Source organism: Eleutherodactylus coqui, chromosome 13 (genome assembly GCF_035609145.1).
Source record: "Eleutherodactylus coqui strain aEleCoq1 chromosome 13, aEleCoq1.hap1, whole genome shotgun sequence".
NCBI classification, from domain to species: Eukaryota; Metazoa; Chordata; class Amphibia; order Anura; family Eleutherodactylidae; genus Eleutherodactylus; species Eleutherodactylus coqui.
In genome coordinates, this window is record NC_089849.1 from 36,371,054 (window position 1) to 36,389,633 (window position 18,580).

The following is an 18,580-nucleotide window of genomic DNA, read 5'->3' on the forward strand; positions in this document are numbered from 1 at the left end:
TTGCTCCTCTTTTATAACTTTTGTCAGGTGTTTCTGTGTGCTTACTGGATGTATCCTTTTTTGTCCATTCCTGGTGCCTGTCTCTCTCCTCTACTCCATCTAGGGTCATTACAGGGAAACCCCAGGTTCCTGACACGCGGTCGCCCTTTTCAGGGCAGGTGCTCTGCTCATTAGGTAGGTTCGGCCATTTTAAAAACAGGAATAGGCCCCGGCTTATTCTCCTCCTTTGCTCTGGTGTGTATCTTGTCTTCCTGTCTAACTTAGTCCTTAGTTTGAAGGGGCCATGGCACTCAGCAGGGCACTTTTAACTCTTCACTGCATACCAAGCACAATATATTTTGTAGCAGCGGTGCCTGGTATTAAAGCTCAATCCCCTTCACATATATGGGACTGAGGTGTAAGTAGATCAGGTGACCAAGGAATGTAATATCATAAGCCAAAAAAGAGGTCTCAGTGCTCACCCGAGTGCCATGGCCCTTTTAGACAGCAGCTCAGCAGCGGTGCTAAGAATCGAACAGCGAACACACACTGATCTGATATTGATGATCTATCCCCAGATAGTTCTTTTAATGCTTTCTGCGACTATGTAACTCTAAAACAATAGCGAGCTGCATTGTCAGTGCTCTACGCAATACGGAACAATTCCCTATGTAGCCTTAATTCAATGAAAAGTAAAAATAGGTATATAAAATGTTTTTGCTAATCTTCTCCATATGCAGTGCACAGCATACAGGCTGCAAGATTTCAGGAGGTATCATCATGAAGGAAGACATTAACCCTGTGTATTCTGCCTTCACCTAAATAATACCTAATCTGTGCAGCAATCTGTCAGGTGTGCATGGGAGGCTAACGCTGCCCACGCTGTGCCAGCTACTTAGATAAATGAAGAGAAGAAGTTTTCTGATTCAGCTGCATCCCCTCTTAACCTCACAAGCTTTCATGATTAAAGTTACCATAACAACATGTTTACCGCGATGCTATTTGATGCATTTTTAGAAACATGGCGATAGGCGTTGGATGAACCAGAGACTAATTTAACCTCTTGAGATCTCTGCTGCCAAGATTGATCCCAAACTTAAACCTCATATTGACTGATGTAGTAGCCAGTTGTTTCAATATTAGAATTGAAGAAGCTTTGACACTGCCAAATTTCCTGCCAGGGGCAAGCACCGATGGCTGTTTTCGTAAGTCGATTGGTGCTTGCTCAGTTCCATTGACATAGAGTGATCGACGCTATTGTATGTGCCGGGATGATCGTTAGTACAATAGTTTGGGCACATACCGTTCCATTGTTGTCGGCAGCACATTGCTGTTTGCGCAAAGCCATGTGCTGCAGACAAGAGCTGATTTTTGGTGCCGCATAAAAGATGCAATCGCCTGAGAAATGAGTATTTATTTATTTGTTTGTCGACTGATCGTTAGCACTAGAGATGAGCGAGTATACTCGGTAAAGGCAATTGCTCGAGCGAGCATTGCCCTTGGCGAGTACCTGCCCGCTCAAGACAGAAGGTTCGGGTGCCGGCGCGGGGGAGCGGTGAGTAGCGGCAGTCAGCAGGAGGGAGCGGGGGAAGGGGGGGGAGAGGGAGAGAGAGATCTCCCCTCCGTTCCGCCCCGCTCTCCCCCGCAGCTTCCTGCCCTCCGCCAGCACCCGAACCTTCTGTCTCGAGCGAGCAGGTACTCGCTAAAGGCAATGCTCGCTCGAGCAATTGCCTTTAGCGAGTATACTCGCTCATCTCTAGTTAGCACCTTCACATGGGCAAATAATCGTCAGAAGGAATGTACGTTCACTTCCGATCATCTGCTCATGTAAAAGGCCCTTAGTCTTAAAATGATGGCAACTTTTTTGATCATTGAGCAAACCATGCAATGGAAATCCAGCTAGATGGATCCTACCCTTCCTGCAAAGGTTTTAAATGTGGGAGATACCCCAATAAGGGGGAAACGGCTTGCAGGTTTGTGGAATATGACGCCGCTTTACAAGATGCACGATAAAGAAAAATATGGTAATAGAATACAGCATCATTATTTGGACACAATGCAAAGAATTTGCGGACGTTCGATTAATGCTATAACTTGGCCTGTATCCGCCGAGTAGGGTGTCCTTAATATTGTGCATGCAATATAGAATTATCACAATTAGTAAATCGTTTACCCTGGCGAGGGGCAAAAAGCCCCACAGATGCTGTGTGAAAATAGGAGATTCCTCTGAAGTAACTAGCCTTCCAGGAACTTTGGTTAACCAAATGACTAAATCCGCTAACTGAAATCTATCGGCACTGTTCCCTGAACAAACTATTAGCACAGTATCTTTGGGGTTGCTGTATAGTGATGAAGTCACAATAATCTGTTTTACTGACGATGAGCCTGGGTGATGGTACCCACAATTACATACTACTGAAACTTGAATATCCTGATACTGGCTGTCAGTCTCCCTGCTTTCGCTGGTGGCTTCCCTCCTGGTGATGGATCAGCCCTTGCAGTTGGAAATTGCAGCTGATATTTCTTTGTATGATTGGCAGACCTTCCTCTGGCACTTTCGTTGCAACAGCTTGGTAGCACCACTCCAGAAATCCAAATTCCTCTTTCTCTTGCTCACTTACAGTAAAACCTAGCTCTCCAGTAAAACCAGGGCAGCTCATTCCTCACAAGGCTCTCTGCACACATTGTTGAGTCAAAGCAGAGCCAAGGAACAGGACCCGCTTTTTATACAATCAGCCAATCAAAAGACAGTTCACTTCCTGTTAGTGCACAGCAGCAAAGTTAAAGTAAAAAAAACACAGTCATATGTTCTCTCTGAAGGCTCTACCAAAAACATATATAATGTCCAGTAATAATATACAGAGATATATATGCAGGGGTATTCGACCCCTTACAAGAGCATAACAAGTAACCATGGAATCCCATAGGGAAAAAAGGAATGGGACATGATTTTCCAATGAACATGATCAACAAGTTGGTTCAAGAAATGAACAGGTTATGCTTAGCGTGGCCTTCACTCCTCCATATCTTCTCTACTCGATATCATTTTTCTCTCCCATTGTCTTGCCCCTACACCATTGAATTAATTGACTTTTTAATAGTGAAGTTGTACCCTGTAGCAGCTTCCATGCTTGTAACGCTGTTGGTTACATTCATATATCCCAAGTTGACTGGACGGAGAAGTCTTCTGTGTTGCTTAAGAATCTACCTTTAAATGGGATACAGCAAAATAAAGGTTTCTGCACCTTCCTGCATGCCCTATAGGTCATGCACCTTCCTGCATACCCTATAGGTCTTGTTATCATTAATGCACATATAAGACTGATCAAGGGGCCTTGGGTTAATATACACCTTATAATATACTATTCATGTGATTAGTCTTATTTGCTAAAGTGACATTATAAGCTGACACTTAGACAGCGTGAACCTATTTCTGACATCTTATATTGCTGTCTTCACACTTATCTAGTAGTGAGTACATCATTAGAGATGTAGTAATAGCTTACTTCATAATCATAATTTTTATAAAGAATGTGAAATGTCCTAAGTCAAGTACAAAACTGAAGATGTCACATTTATAGAGAAGTAATACCAAAGGTCTATTAACTTGCTACTTGTAAGAATACATCAAATATTAGATTACCAGAATTCACGTCTCGATGCTGGCGGCTTCGACTATTCCTGGGTGCATGAATGGGTCTTGTGTGATGTCATGTGTCAGAACTGGACCACACGGTAGGCCTGCTGGCACATGAATATTGTCATTTGGCACTGGATGCCCCTTCTCTTAGTACTGTCTCCAGTCAATCTTTTGTCCTCAGCCAGTATGTTTGCTTGCTTATCTGCTTTGTTTTGTCCACACCTTGTGCAGCCCCTCTATATCTCCATCTGGGAATGTGCAGGGAATCTCTTCAGGTTCATGATGTGGGGATCATCATTTTAAGGATGGCTGCTTTACTTTGTAGACAGGCCCAACCAGAGGCGTAACTTGAAGCACCTGGGCCCCAATGTAAAACCTGTAACAGGGCCCCCAACTATAATGCTTTAGTCATAGTACTGGGCTCCCTATGTGTAGAAGAGAGGCCTTATGGGCCCCCTAAGGCTCCTGGCCCCGGGTGCAACCGCATCGCCTGCAGCCCCAATACTTACGCCGATGGGCCCAACCACAGCAAGATCAGGGATAGATGCTTATTTAACCTATGTTCTTTGGTCTCTGATGTCTGTCTTGTGTTCCTTACATCTCTTAGCCTACCTCTATACTCATTCTCTATTTTTGTTGGTCAGTTTCCTCGTTGTGTCTGGTTAGACGAGACATAACCGTATCAGAATTAAAATAGCGTATCAGATTTTCCAGACTATAGAGCATCTAGAATCAGGCAAGCCATACTCTGAAATACTTACGATTAGTTCTGGATAAAAATGCAATATTCTTAGACTGGGTTCTCATGTTGTGGTTGCAATTAGAGATGAGCGAGCACCAAAATGCTCGGGTGCTCGTTACTCGAGTCGAACTCTCCGCGATGCTCGAGGGTTCGTTTCGAGTAACGAACCCCATTGAAGTCAATGGGCGACCCGAGCATTTTTGTATATCGCCGATGCTCGCTAAGGTTTTCATTTGTGAAATTCTGGGAAATTCAAGAAAGTGATGGGAACGACACAGAAACGGATAGGGCAGGCGAGGGGCTACATGTTGGGCTGCATCTCAAGTTCCCAGGTCCCACTATTAAGCCACAATAGCGGCAAGAGTGCCCCCCCAACAATTTTTACTTCTGAAAAACCCTCATTAGCAAGGCATACCTTAGCTAAGCACCACACTACCTCCAACAAAGCACAATCACTGCCTGCATGACACTCCACTGCCACTTCTCCTGGGTTACATGCTGCCCAACCCCCCCGCACGACCCAGTGTCCACAGCGCACACCAAAGTGTCCTTGCGCAGCCTTCAGCTGCCCTCATGCCCCACGCTGGCCTCATAGCCACACCACCATCATGTCTATTTATAAGTGCGTCTGCCATGAGGAGGAACCGGAGGCACACACTGCAGAGGGTTGGCAGGGCCAGGCAGCGACCCTCTCTAAAAGGGGCGGGGCAACAGCCCACAATGCTGTACAGAAGCAATGAGAACTCCAATCCTGTGCCACCTCCGTCAGGAGCTGCAAACATGGGCATAGCAATGGGGAATCCATGTGCCACACAGTATTCATTCTGTCAAGGTGTCGCATAGCTCAATCCACACTGCAAGGGGAAAGCCGTCAGCGCTCTGCCCCCTACCCAAGTCAGTCAGTGTCTTTGTGCCAGACAGGTCAAACACCGCGATGGGAGCTAAGTTTGCACCAACAGCATAGGTGGGTCCTAGGAAACCCAAGACATGAACAAAAGATTGATCTGAGCGGCCAAATATGGCAGACTTGCACCGTGCCCACGGCATAGGCCTCGGCCCACAGCTTCAGCAATCCTAGGCTGGAAGCGGACTTTCACTGCACCCAGGGCATAGGCCTCTGCACAAACCCTCAGCAATCGCGTGCCTACAGCGGACTCCAATGCTAGCGTAGCTGTGCACATCTCATTAGCGCTGTATTGATCCTGTAGTTTGTCCCAATGCAGTGCCCCGGATAGTAGAGCTAATGTCAGATTAAATACAGCTGGGCTTTGGCCCACACTGCATGCCCCAGTCAGACTGGGGTTCTTTAGAAGTAGACACAGGCAGGTACAACTCCGTGTGGACCGACAGCATGGGTGGGTCCCAGGAAGCCACCGGCGTTACATAAATAAATCCCATTGCATTGCCCAGCACGGCTGAGGTAACGTCAGATTAAACGCAGGTGGGCTTCGGCCCACACTGCATGCCCCAGTCAGACTGGGTTTTTTTTATAAGTAGACACAGGCAGGCACAACTCCCTAATGTGAAGTCCGTGTGGACCCAAAGCATGGGTGGCTCCCTGGAACCCACCAGCGGTACATAAATGTATCCCATTGCAGTGCCCTGGACAGCAGAGCTAACGTCAAATACATTACAGGTGGGCTTCGGCCCACAGTGCATGCCCCAGTCAGACTGGTAATATGTACCTTAACAGTAACCGCGTTGGTGGGAATGTGGTGGCGACTGCAGACCTAGCAGAGCGGTTTTATTTAGTTGGTTTTCGGAATGTGGCCAGGATTAAGTGGGCCGTGGCAGGGGGATGGTGGGGGGGCTCTCTTGTTGTGTCGTTAAAGGTGAAATTCTTGGACTGCCACCAGACGAACCAATGCAAAGGCATTTGACAAGAATGTTTTCATTGTTGAAGGAGGAGGGGGATGTTTTTGAGGCACTACGTGTCCTCTCCACGTGTCCGTGGTTATATGTACCTTAAAGGAGATGTCCCGCGCCGAAACGGGTTTTTTTTTTTTTAAACCCCCCCCCCGTTCGGCGCGAGACAACCCCGATGCAGGGGTTAAAAAAACCACCCGCACAGCGCTTACCTGAATCCCGGCGGTCCGGTGACTTCAATACTTACCGCTGAAGATGGCCGCCGGGATCTTCTACCTTCGTGGACCGCAGCTCTTCTGTGCGGTCCACTGCCGATTCCAGCCTCCTGATTGGCTGGAATCGGCACGTGACGGGGCGGAGCTACACGGAGCCCCTCTCTGGCACGAGCGGCTCCATAGAAGAAAGCTGAAGACCCGGACTGCGCAAGCGCGGCTAATTTGGCCATCGGAGGCCAAAAATTAGTCGGCTCCATGGAGACGAGGACGCCAGCAACGGAGCAGGTAAGTAAAAAACTTTTTATAACTTCTGTATGGCTCATAATTAATGCACAATGTATATTACAAAGTGCATTATTATGGCCATACAGAAGTGTACAGACCCACTTGCTGCCTCGGGACATCTCCTTTAACAGTAACCGTGTTGGTGGGAAATGGCCTCGCCGACATCATGTCCTTGGAAAGCCTCCGTTTCCACACCCCAGTGACATAGCATTAGCAGCGGTATAGGCAGAGCCCAGAATTAGTAACATTTCAGCGGTAGCATTAGGGACAGGCCCCAGTAACATATCACTAGCAGCATTATAGGGGGAGCACAGTATTAGTTCCATTTCAGTAGTAGTAGCAGTCCAGACAGGCCCCAGTAACAATTCCGAAGCAGCAGTATAGGGGGAGCACAGTCTTAGTTCCATTTCAGTAATAGTAGCACTCAAGACAGGCCCCAGTAACAATTCCGAAGCAGCAGTATAAGGGGAGCACAGTCTTAGTTCCATTTAGTAATAGTAGCACTCAAGACAGGCCCCAGTAACAATTCCGAAGCAGCAGTATAGGGGGAGCACAGTCTTAGTTCCATTTCCGTAATAGTAGCACTCAAGACAGGCCCCAGTAACAATTCCAAAGCAGCATTATAAGGGGAGCACAGTCTTAGTTCCATTTCAGTAATAGTAGCACTCAAGACAGGCCCCAGTAACAATTCCGAAGCAGCAGTATAGGGGGAGCACAGTCTTAGTTCCATTTCAGTAATAGTAACACTCAAGACAGGCCCCAGTAACAATTCCGAAGCAGCAGTATAGGGGGAGCACAGTCTTAGTTCCATTTCAGTAATAGTAGCAGTCAAGACAGGCCACAGTAACATTCCCGTTGCAGCAGTTTAGGGAGATAACAGTCTCTTTCACATTTCAGTAGTTGCAGTATAGACAAGGCCCCAGTTACATTCATGTAGCAAAAGTGTAGGCCAACCCCACACACCTTGCTGTACCATGAGTGCAGGAAAAGCCCATAAAAATTACTAGGATTATACTGTAGGCGAGGGCCCAAAAAAATTGGTGTACCAACAGTACTAATGTACCTCAGAAAAATTGCCCATGCCCAACCAAGAGGGCAGGTGAAACCCATTAATCGCTTTGGTTACTGTGGCCTAATTTGTAACTAGGCCTGGAGGCAGCCCAGTTAAAATAAAAATTGGTTCACGTGCAAGTTTCAACGCTTTAATGAGAATTGAAACGTATAAACATTGTTTACAAAAGTAATATGACTGAGCCTTGTGGGCCTAAGAAAAATTGCCCGTTCGGCGTGATTACGTGATGTTTCAGGAGGAGGAGCAGGAGGAGGAGGATGAATATAATACACAGATTGATGAAGCTAAAAGGTCCCCGTTTTTTATGGTGATAGAGAACGATGCTTCCATCCGCGGGTGCAGCCTACATATTGTTTAGGTACCGCTGCTGTCCGCTGGTGGAGAAGAGAAGTCTGGGGAAATCCAGGCTTTGTTCATCTTTATGAGTGTAAGCCTGTCGGCACTGTCAGTTGACAGGCGGGTACGCTTATCCGTGATGATTCCCCCAGCCGCACTAAACACCCTCTCTGACAAGACGCTAGCCGCGGGGCAAGCAAGCACCTCCAGGGCAAACAGGGCGAGCTCAGGCCACGTGTCCAGCTTCGACACCCAGTACTTGTACGGAGCAGAGGCGTCACGGAGGACGGTCGTGCGATCGGCTACGTACTCCCTCACCATCCTTTTACAGTGCTCCCGCTAACTCAGCCTTAACTGGGGAGCAGTAACACAGTCTTGCTGGGGAGCCATAAAGCTGTCAAAGGCCTTGGAGAGTGTTCCCCTGCCTGCACTGTACATGCTGCCTGATCTCCGCGCCTCCCCTGCTACCTGGCCCTCGGAACTGCGCCTTCTGCCACTAGCGCTGTCGGATGGGAATTTTACCATCAGTTTGTCCGCCAGGGTCCTGTGGTATAGCATCACTCTCGAACCCCTTTCCTCTTCGGGTATGAGAGTGGAAAGGTTCTCCTTATACCGTTGGTCGAGCAGTGTGTACACCCAGTAATCCATAGTGGCCAGAATGCGTGTAACGCGTGGGTCACGAGAAAGGCATCCTAACATGAAGTCAGCCATGTGTGCCAGGGTACCTGTACGTAACACATGGCTGTCCTCACTAGGAAGATCACTTTCAGGATCCTCCTCAGGCCATACACGCTGAAAGAATTACAGGCAAGCAGCATGGGTACCCTCAGCAGTGGGCCCGGCTGTCTCTTCCCCCTCCTCCTCATGTTTCCTCCCCCTCCTCCTCCTCCTCCAAAACGCGCTGAGATATAGACATGAGAGTGCTCTGACTATCCAGCGACATACTGTCTTCCCCCGCCTCCGTTTCCGAGCGCAAAGCGTCTGCCTTTATGCTTTGCAGGGAACTTCTCAAGAGGCATAGCAGAGGAATGGTGACGCTAATGATTGCAGCATCGCCGCTCACCATCTGGGTAGACTCCTCAAAGTTTCCAAGGACCTGGCAGATGTCTGCCAACCAGGCCCACTCTTCTGTAAAGAATTGAGGAGGCTGACTCCCACTACGCCGCCCATGTTGGTGTTGGTATTCCACTATAGCTCTACACTGCTCATAGCGCCTGGCCAACATGTGGAGCGTAGAGTTCCACCGTGTGGGCACGTCGCACAGCAGTCGGTGCACTGGCAGATGAAACCGATGTTGCAGGGTCCGCAGGGTGGCAGCATCCGTGTTGGACTTGCGGAAATGTGCGCTGACCCAGCGCACTTTTCTGAGCAGGTCTGACAAGCGTGGGTAGCTTTTCAGAAACCGCTGAACCACCAAATTAAAGACGTGGGCCAGGCATGGCACGTGCGTGAGGCTGCCGAGCTGCAGAGCCGCCACCAGGTTACGGCCGTTGTCACACACGACCATGCCCGGTTGGAGGCTCAGCGGCGAAAGCCAGCGGTCGGTCTGCTCTGTCAGACCCTGCAGCAGTTCGTGGGCTGTGTGCCTCTTCTCTCCTAAGCTGAGTAGTTTCAGCACGAACTGCTGTCGCTTGGCCACCGCTGTGCTGCCACGCCGCGCGACACCGACTGCTGGCGACCTGCTGTTGCTGACACATCTTGATTGCGAGACAGAGGTTGCGTAGGAGGAGGAGGAGGATGGTGGTTTAGTGGAGGAAGCATACACCGCCGCAGATACCAGCACCGAGCTGGGGCCCGCAATTTTGGGGGTGGGTAGGACGTGAGCGGTCCCAGGCTCTGACTCGGTCCCAGCCTCCAATAAATTCACCCAATGTGCCGTCTGGGAGACATAGTGGCCCTGCCCGCCTGTGCTTGTCCACGTGTCCGTTTTTAAGTGGACCTTGGCAGTAACTGCGTTGGTGAGGGTGCGTACAATGTTGCGGGAGACGTGGTCGTGCAGATCTGGGACGGCACATCGGGAAAAGTAGTGGCGACTGGGAACCGAGTAGCGCGGGGCCGCCGCCACCATCATGTTTTTGAAAGCCTCCGTTTCCACAAGCCTATACGGCAGCATCTCCAGGCTGATCAATTTGGCTGTGTGCACATTTAACGCTTGAGCGTGCAGGTGCGTGGCGGCGTACTTGCGCTAGCGCTCAAACAGTTGCGCTAGCGACGGCTGGATGCTGCACTGAGAGACATTGCTGGATGGGGCCGAGGACAGCGGAGGTGAGCGTGTGGGTGCAGGCCGGGAGACGGTCGTGCCTGTGTCCTGTGAGGGGGGCTGGATCTCAGTGGCAGGTTGGGGCACAAGGGGAGAGGCAGTGGTGCAAACCAGAGGCGGTGAATGGCCTTCGTCCCACCTTGTGGGGTGCTTGGCCATCATATGCCTGCGCATGCTGGTGGTGGTGAGGCTGGTGGTGGTGGCTCCCCGGCTGATCTTGGCGCGACAAAACTTGCACACCACAGTTCGTCGGTCGTCTGCACTCTCAGTGAAAAACTGCCACACCTTTGAGCACCTCGGCCTCTACAGGGTGGCATGGCGTGAGGGGGCGCTTTGGGAAACAGTTGGTGGATTATTCGGTCTGGCCTTGCCTCTACCCCTGGCCACCGCACTGCCTCTTCCAACCTGCCCTGCTGCTGCACTTGCCTCCCCCTCTGAAGACCTGTCCTCAGTAGGCTTAGCAAACCAGGTGGGGTCAGTCACCTCATCGTCCAGCTGCTCTTCCTCCGAATCCTCTGTGCGCTCCTCCCTCGGACTTACTGAAATTACTGCTACCTGACTGATAGACAACTGTGTCTCATCGTCATCGTCCTCCTCACCCACTGAAAGCTCTTGAGACAGTTGCCGGAAGTCCCCAGCCTCATCCCCCGGACCCCGGGAACTTTCCAAAGGTTGGGCATCGGTCACAACAAACTCCTCCGGTGGGAGAGGAACCATTGCTGCCCAATCTCAGCAGGGGCCCGAGAACAGTTCCTGGGAGTCTGCCTGCTCCTCAGAATGTGTCATTTTCATGGAGTGAGGAGGCTGGGAGGAAGGAGGAGCAGCAGCCAGAGGATTCAGAGTTGCAGCTGTGGACGGCGTAGAAGACTGGGTGGTCGATAGATTGCTGGATGCACTTACTGCCATCCACGACAGGACCTGCTCACACTGCTCAGTTTCTAATAAAGGTCTACCGCGTGGACCCATTAATTGTGAGATGAATCTGGGGACCCCAGAAACTTGCCTCTCTCCTAATCCCGCAGCAGTCGGCTGCGATACACCTGGACCAGGAGCTCGGCTTGTGCCCACACCCTGACTTGGGCCTCCGCGTCCTCGCCCCTGTCCTCTAGGCCTACCCCTCCCCCTTAGCATGGTGTATTATGAGTAGAGCAGAAACAGAATGCTGTAATTAAATGTGCCACTTTTTGGCCTGTGGTTGGAAGCTGACTTCGCTTACGGAACGCACAGCAGAGCCAGGAAACAATTATGCGCCAGGCTGGGTATTAATCACCGACTACTACCCCCAGCAGACACGCAGTAAACTGAAGACAGTCACAGGCAGGCCAAATATAGTATATTTTTCCACTTTTTGGGAAAAAGCCCTCTGCCTCTGATATACACTGTATTTGGATTTCCCTGTTGGAGGATGACTGTGGTTACTGAAAGCCCAGTGCAGCCAGGAAACAATTATGCGCAAGGCTGGGTATTAATCACCGACTACTCCCCCCAGCAGACACGGCGTAAACTGAAGACGGTCACTGCCGGGCCAAATATAGTATATTTTTCCACTTTTTGGGAAAAAGCCCACTGCCTCTGATATACACTGTATTTGGATTTCCCTGTTGGAGGATGACTGTGGTTACTGAAAGCCCAGTGCAGCCAGGAAACAATTATGCGCAAGGATGGGTATTAATCACCGACTACTCCCCCCAGCAGACACGCAGTAAACTGAAGACAGTCACAGGCAGGCCAAATATAGTATATTTTTCCACTTTTTGGGAAAAAGCCCACTGCCTATATAGCCAGTATACCTCTTTCCCTGCCTCACCAGTACTGCCCCTATACTCTGTACAATGACTGCAGACTGAGGACGCTATGGTCTGCACGCCCGATATACGAAAAAAAAAAATTGGGCAACACTGCTAAAAGCAGCCTCAACAGTACTGCACACGGTCAGATGTGGCCCTAAGAAGGACCGTTGGGGTTCTTGAAGAAGAATATAACACCTAACACTCTCCCTATAGCAGCTACAGCAAGACAGCACTTTCCCTGATCTCTATCAGCGTGCATCTGTGGCGAGCCGCGGGAGGGGCAGATTTAAATACTCGGGTGTCATCTGATCTCCCCAGCCACTCACTGCAGGGGGGTGGGATAGGGCTGGAATGTCACAGGAGGAAGTTGTAATGCCTTCCCTGTCTTTCTATTGGCCAGAAAAGCACGCAAATTTCTCAGGGAAGGAAATGTAATGGAGTCGAGCACCGCGTGGTGCTCGTCTCGAGTAATGAGCATCTCGAACACCCTAATATTCGAACGAGTATCAAGCTCAGACGAGTACGCTCGCTCATCTCTAGTTGCAATGCATTTGTTTGCCATTTGTTTTCTAAAACTGGCATATTGAATTCAGGTGTATCCTGGCCTAGCATAGGTTTCTAGCTATAATTAGTAGTTCATCTATTACAATGAAAAATATGGATCCAGAAAAATGTTAAGGCCAAAGATTTTGGACATCACATTTCCTTTCGTAACATCTAATTCCGCAGCTATAGAGTTCAATGTGTAGTGGGATCCTCCTTTGCTGCTGTGCCAGCCTCGGCTATATTTAAGAACATGAATGTTTCAACTTCAATTGATTTGAGAAATTTCTCCAAAATGCCATTGTATGGGTGCAGTGTTAAGTTATCCCTTCGGTCTCCAAAGTTCAGTGCATTAACGGGCACAGGCCAGATATGGAAATCAGTCTTAGATCATTATTTCATTTCAGACACCTTCTAAAAATCACCAAATATAGATTATTAATGCATCATTTATCACTTCAGAGGTCATATTTTACTGCTCCAATATCTAATGGTTGTGTTCTATGCCACTTTAGAGAACACTTAAGAGTTCTGCATAGTGAATCAGTCTTGTGTACAGTTGTCTATCCATAGAACTCCGGCCTTCAGGTGAACAGTTTTTGTGCTGGGGGCTGTGTATAACACAATAGTATCATAGTATGTTAGGCTGATATCCAGTCTAACATACTATATGTTAGGCTGATGTCCATCCAGTCCAGCCTATTTCCCCCCCAATGTTGATGCAGAGGAAGGCAAAAAAAAAACAATGAGGTAGAAGCCAATTTTCCCCATTTAAGGGGAAAAAATTCTTCCTGACTTCAATCTGGCAATCAGAATAATCCCTGGATCACTGACCTGTCTGAATTAATTAGTGACTGTAACCTGTAATATTGTAACACTCAAGAAAGGTGTCCAGGCACCTTTTAAACTTTTTTTTTTTAGTTCACCAACATCATGTTCTCAGGCAGAGAGTTCCATAGTCTCACTGCTTTTACAGTAAAGAACCCCTTCTATATCGATGTAGAAACCTTCTTTCCTCAAGACGTAGAAGATGCCCCCTTGCCATTATGTCCACTAAAGACTCTGCATTTCAACACTTAATGGTCCAAAAACGTGGTGGTCCCAAGGTTTAAACAGCATCATCAATATTACTGTTTGTCAGAACTTGTGTTTTTGGGTTTACCTTTTTTTTGTCAACAACCATATTAGCAAAAGTTTATAACATGGATGTAAGATTCTCTTTAGATATCTATCCAGTAATTTTAGCTCTCACTATCTTCTGCAGATAGCAATTTTCTACTGGCCAATGCCCAAGTCCAACATGGTTACCCTATTGTATATTGTTCCGATGGCTTCTGTGATCTCACTGGTTTTGGTCGCACAGAGGTCATGCAAAAGAACTGTAAATGCCGTTTCCTATATGGGGTGGAGACAAGTGATACAGTCCTTCTGGGGATTGAAAGTTCATTGGATGAGAAGCAGGAGTACCAGGCGGAGGTGTGCTTCTACAAAAAAGATGGTGAGTTCATAATCTTTCTGCTTCTTTTAATGTACCATAAGTGATTATTTTATTAACATTTGTGTCATACAAGGTGGCTCACGGTAAAGTAGGCCGGCATCACACTCTTATGACTCATTGTACCATAGCTGTATAAGAAATGAAAGGTGTGCTGTGATTGGTTACTATGGGGCAATAAAACAGATTTTCTAGACAGCTTTCATAACAGTGTAGTGCTGGGCTACTTTTCCGTGGCCCACTCTGTATTTCCAGATTTTAACCTTTAGTTGTATGTTGTTTGTTATATACAGGAGATCTCTTCTGGTGTCTCTTGGACATTGTGCCCATCAAAAATGAAAAAGGCGAGGTGGTCCTATTTCTTTTTTCCTTTAAGGACGTCACAGAGCACAGGATGAGAGCCTCACATGTTGATAAGAAGGATGGTAAGTATAATCACTGAAGCTAAGAAGTGTGAAAACGAATGTTCAGAAAGGGGAATTTTACATGGTCCGATAGCCCGCGAGTAATCACTCAGAGTGTTGACGGGCGACTTTCGTTCCATGTAAACAAGGGTCCCGATGGGGTAAATGAGCGACAATCGTTCACTTGTTCGAGTTGCTGGGTTTTCAGCTCACCTGTGTAAACAGGCAGTCCCTCATCTATGAACAACTGCCTGTTTAGTCTGAATGGAGGCGGGCAACTTGAAGAGGTCTCCGGTGCACTCCAGCTCCATTTACCTAATGATTATCATTTTATGTGTGAAAGCACAGGAATGATAATAATTGGGACGGTCATGCCATGTAAAAGTACCCTAATTGTAGCAGACCTTTTGCCTTTCTTGTACATACTGAATGTAGTTTATGCTGTTTTTGACAGACAAACAAAAGAACCGTCGTCCTGGTTCTTCACATTTCAGCTCAGCAAGAAGACAGAGCCGAACCATGCTTTGCCATCTAACAGGACAAGTCACTGGACGAAACAAAAGTGACATAAAACTAAACAATGTAAGTACAGAGCATATAAATGGAACAAAGGCTGGTACAATTGAAATCTCAAGAATGCAAGTTTGTTGACCAATTAAAATGGTTGTGCAAAGATCTAAAGTTATCCCCTAGAGAATAACTTTAGATCTTGGTAAAACCCCCTTTAAGAGTAACTTTAGGTAAGTGTACACGTTTATGGGCCTCTAATTCTTACATTTCTAATGGGAGGCAAGAAGGAATGATTACTAAACAAGATTGGACGACGACAACTCTAGATGTGACTGTACTATTAATGCCAGTCACTTTAAGAGTTTAATGCCAGTTATTACATAATGTTAAAAATAACGAACCCTCCTATGGAGTGCAATTATTTTTAATATACACTGAGCAGGGGGGGTTGGACCAGATGACCCTGGAGGTTCCTTCCAACTCTACCATTCTATGATTCTATGAAATGTCGGGACTCTAACCCAGGACCTTCTGCATTCTGGGCGGCAGCTCAACCTACTGAGCCATCAGCCCTTTGGACAGCTCCATTGCATTACCTCAGTCTTGTTCCCTTTTCCTGCAATCCAGTCCCTGTCTTAACTCCACCCTATTCCTGATTGGACATGCTATAAAAGCCTGGCCTTGCCACTCCCTCAGTGCGATATTATGGTATTCCCTTTGCCTTGATCAAGCATCACCTCCTATATCTGCACCTCTCCTGCAAATGTGACTACCCGATAACAATTCCTGGCTTCCATCTGACTACGCTTCCTGCCTCATCTATTGGTAATGCAAACGTGACTACCCGGTAATGACTCCTGGCTTCCGTCTGACTACTCTTCACAGTACACAGAAACAGTTATCCTGTGTAAAAGTATCTTAATATGTATGGGTAGCTTAAAGAAAGAGGCCTGGAAACAACGGTAGATCACACTACATAATGCTGATCTGCCATTGTGACACGATGCAGGCCTGAGCGGTTACTTTGCATTGATTGTGGAAAATTTCTAGGTGATAACTGTGATTTCCCCCAGAGTTTCCCTTTTTTAAACATGAGTCAGCAAAACTGGTTTATTTTAGTGTATAGTTCATAAAATTACAGTCAATGTGAGCTTGCAATTTGCCTTCTTTTCGTCAAATACATATGGATACACTTGTTAATCCTTGGATACTCCATGAAAGCCTTCTAAAGCAAAGCAGTGAAGCTGCCACCCTGTGCCAGACAGATATAGAATTTTTAGCTAACAGATGTTGCTTTGCTAAATGACCTTCGGCAGATCCTATCAGTCTCTCCATTAACCTCTGTTCTCTAATCTGGTCCAACCAGTCTGCTTTGATAAGGCTGTTCTGTAGGAGTAAAGCACGGAAACATTTGGTGCTTTTGTAACAGTCAGATGTATCTACTGCTAAAAAAAAATGAAAAGTCAGTCCTGGCCTAATCAGATTAGAACAGAAAGTGTAACAGATAAGCAGGATTATGTTACTCAATGGGCAGGATCAAAGACGCGGTTTGATTGGGAGCGAGAAGTATTTAGATCAGGCCGTACTGACAATGTGACAGCGAGATGGTGAAGTGTAAGCGACAGAAGTCCAAACCGAGATAGAATGGAGATAGTGATACTCTGGCCTAAACACAACAGGAAAACACAATATAACGGTCAAAAAAACAGTTCTGAAAAAACATTTCCTTTGTTACCCAGATGAACCTTGAATTTCTCTAACCGCCTATCCTTTAACCCCTTAGTGACGCACCCTATTTTGGCCATAAGAACGCAACAATTTGGGTGGGGTGGGGGGATTTTCATCTCCCCTCTTCAAAAGCCATAACTTTTGTTATCTGTCCATCGACATGGCCATATGAGGGCTCGTTCTTTACGTTGCCAGCTGTAGTTTTTATTTTTTGGGATGCATATAATGTACTGTATAACTTTTATTAATGTATTTTGGAGGGCAGGGAGAAAAAACATCAATTCTGCCTTTTTTTTACACTGTTTATCATGCAGCATAAATGACATGATACATTTTTTTCTGAGGATTGGTACAATTATGCCAATACCAAATTAATATTTTTTTAGGTTTTTCTCCACAATAAAAATGCAAAATTATAAAAATATTGTTTGCTTGTTTGCTTTTTTGCATTGCTGCATTCGAAGTCCCATAACTTTTTCATTTTTCCTTTGACGGAGCTCTGTGGGGGGCTTGTTTTTGCATGACGAGCTGTAGTTTTTTTTATTGGTACCATTTTGGGGTATATATGGCTTTTTTGATCCCTTTTATTGTGTTTTATTGGGAGGCAAAATTAACCAAAAAAGCATTTTGGCTCCATTTTTTACCCCTCATAGTGTTAGCCATGCAATATAAAAAAGTGTGTTTGATTTATTGTACGGATTGTTATGGATGTGACAATACCAAACGTGTTTTTTGGGTTTTTTTGTAACTATTTTTTTATGACCCTGTAGAGGGGCTTCAACCTGCAATCCTATGATCACTCTGCTAATAACCTGTACTTCTGTACTGCAATGCATATCGATCACAGGTGAAGGCAGACCCAGACACCATTGACTGGCATCTGATTGCCATGGCAAGCCATCGGCCATCCGCGATACCATGGCGGAGAGACAATGATGTCACATAGACTGTCTGTCAGATACACTGGGATGGGAAAGTGTTAAAGTGCTTCTCCAGGTCTAGAAAACCGTGGCTGTTTCTTGAAAAAAATCAGCAGCACAGCTGTCCACGGATTATAGGTGGCATTGAGGCTCAGCAGTATTAAAGTGAATGGAACTAAGCTGCAATACCTTACAAAACCTGTGGACATGTGTAGTGCTGTTCTTGTAAGAAATCATGTATGTAATCCTGGAAACCCCCTTAGGGTATGTTCATATGTGGTGGATTTGCTGCAAATTTTTTGAAGTGGATATCCACACAAAAAAATCTATTATGATGCAAATCCAACATGGATTTCACCCTTTGAATTGAAGAGATGAAATCTGCTGCTTATCTACACTAGAATCTGGGTTAAAATCTGCTCTAACAGGTATACGAGTATTCACAAAAAAATAAATAAATAAATCGCTGAAACGCAGTAAAATGCACCCAAAATCGGAGTGATCTTGTAAAACCAGAAAAAAAACCGCCCATGTTCATCCAGTCAAATGGTGCAAATATTGTAGCAGATTTGCTGCAGATGTTTTCCACTGTGGAAAATCCTCAGCCAATCCGCCATGTGTGAGTCACCCCTTAAAGGCATGTTCACACGGGGTGGATCTACACCAGTAGCAAAGTGAATTACATTTTCATACACTCGTTTTCATGCTGCTGAAAAATATCCACTGAAGAGACTGATCTGGAGAGCGGAAATTAAAGGGGTTGTCCCGCGCCGAAACGGGTTTTTTTTTTTTTCA

The 18,580-nt window shown here is 46.8% G+C and overlaps 1 protein-coding gene across 1 annotated transcript in view; it reads left to right on the forward strand.

Annotated features, from left to right (window-relative positions):
- The window catches only part of KCNH4 (potassium voltage-gated channel subfamily H member 4), a 145,921-nt gene that overhangs the window by 96,588 nt on the left and 30,753 nt on the right, over positions 1-18,580 (forward strand). Inside the window, exons 2-4 of the mRNA XM_066585820.1 lie at positions 13,993-14,226; positions 14,517-14,648; positions 15,082-15,209. Of these exons, the coding sequence (XP_066441917.1) occupies positions 13,993-14,226; positions 14,517-14,648; positions 15,082-15,209 (494 nt within the window). The remainder of the gene's footprint in view (positions 1-13,992; positions 14,227-14,516; positions 14,649-15,081; positions 15,210-18,580) is intronic.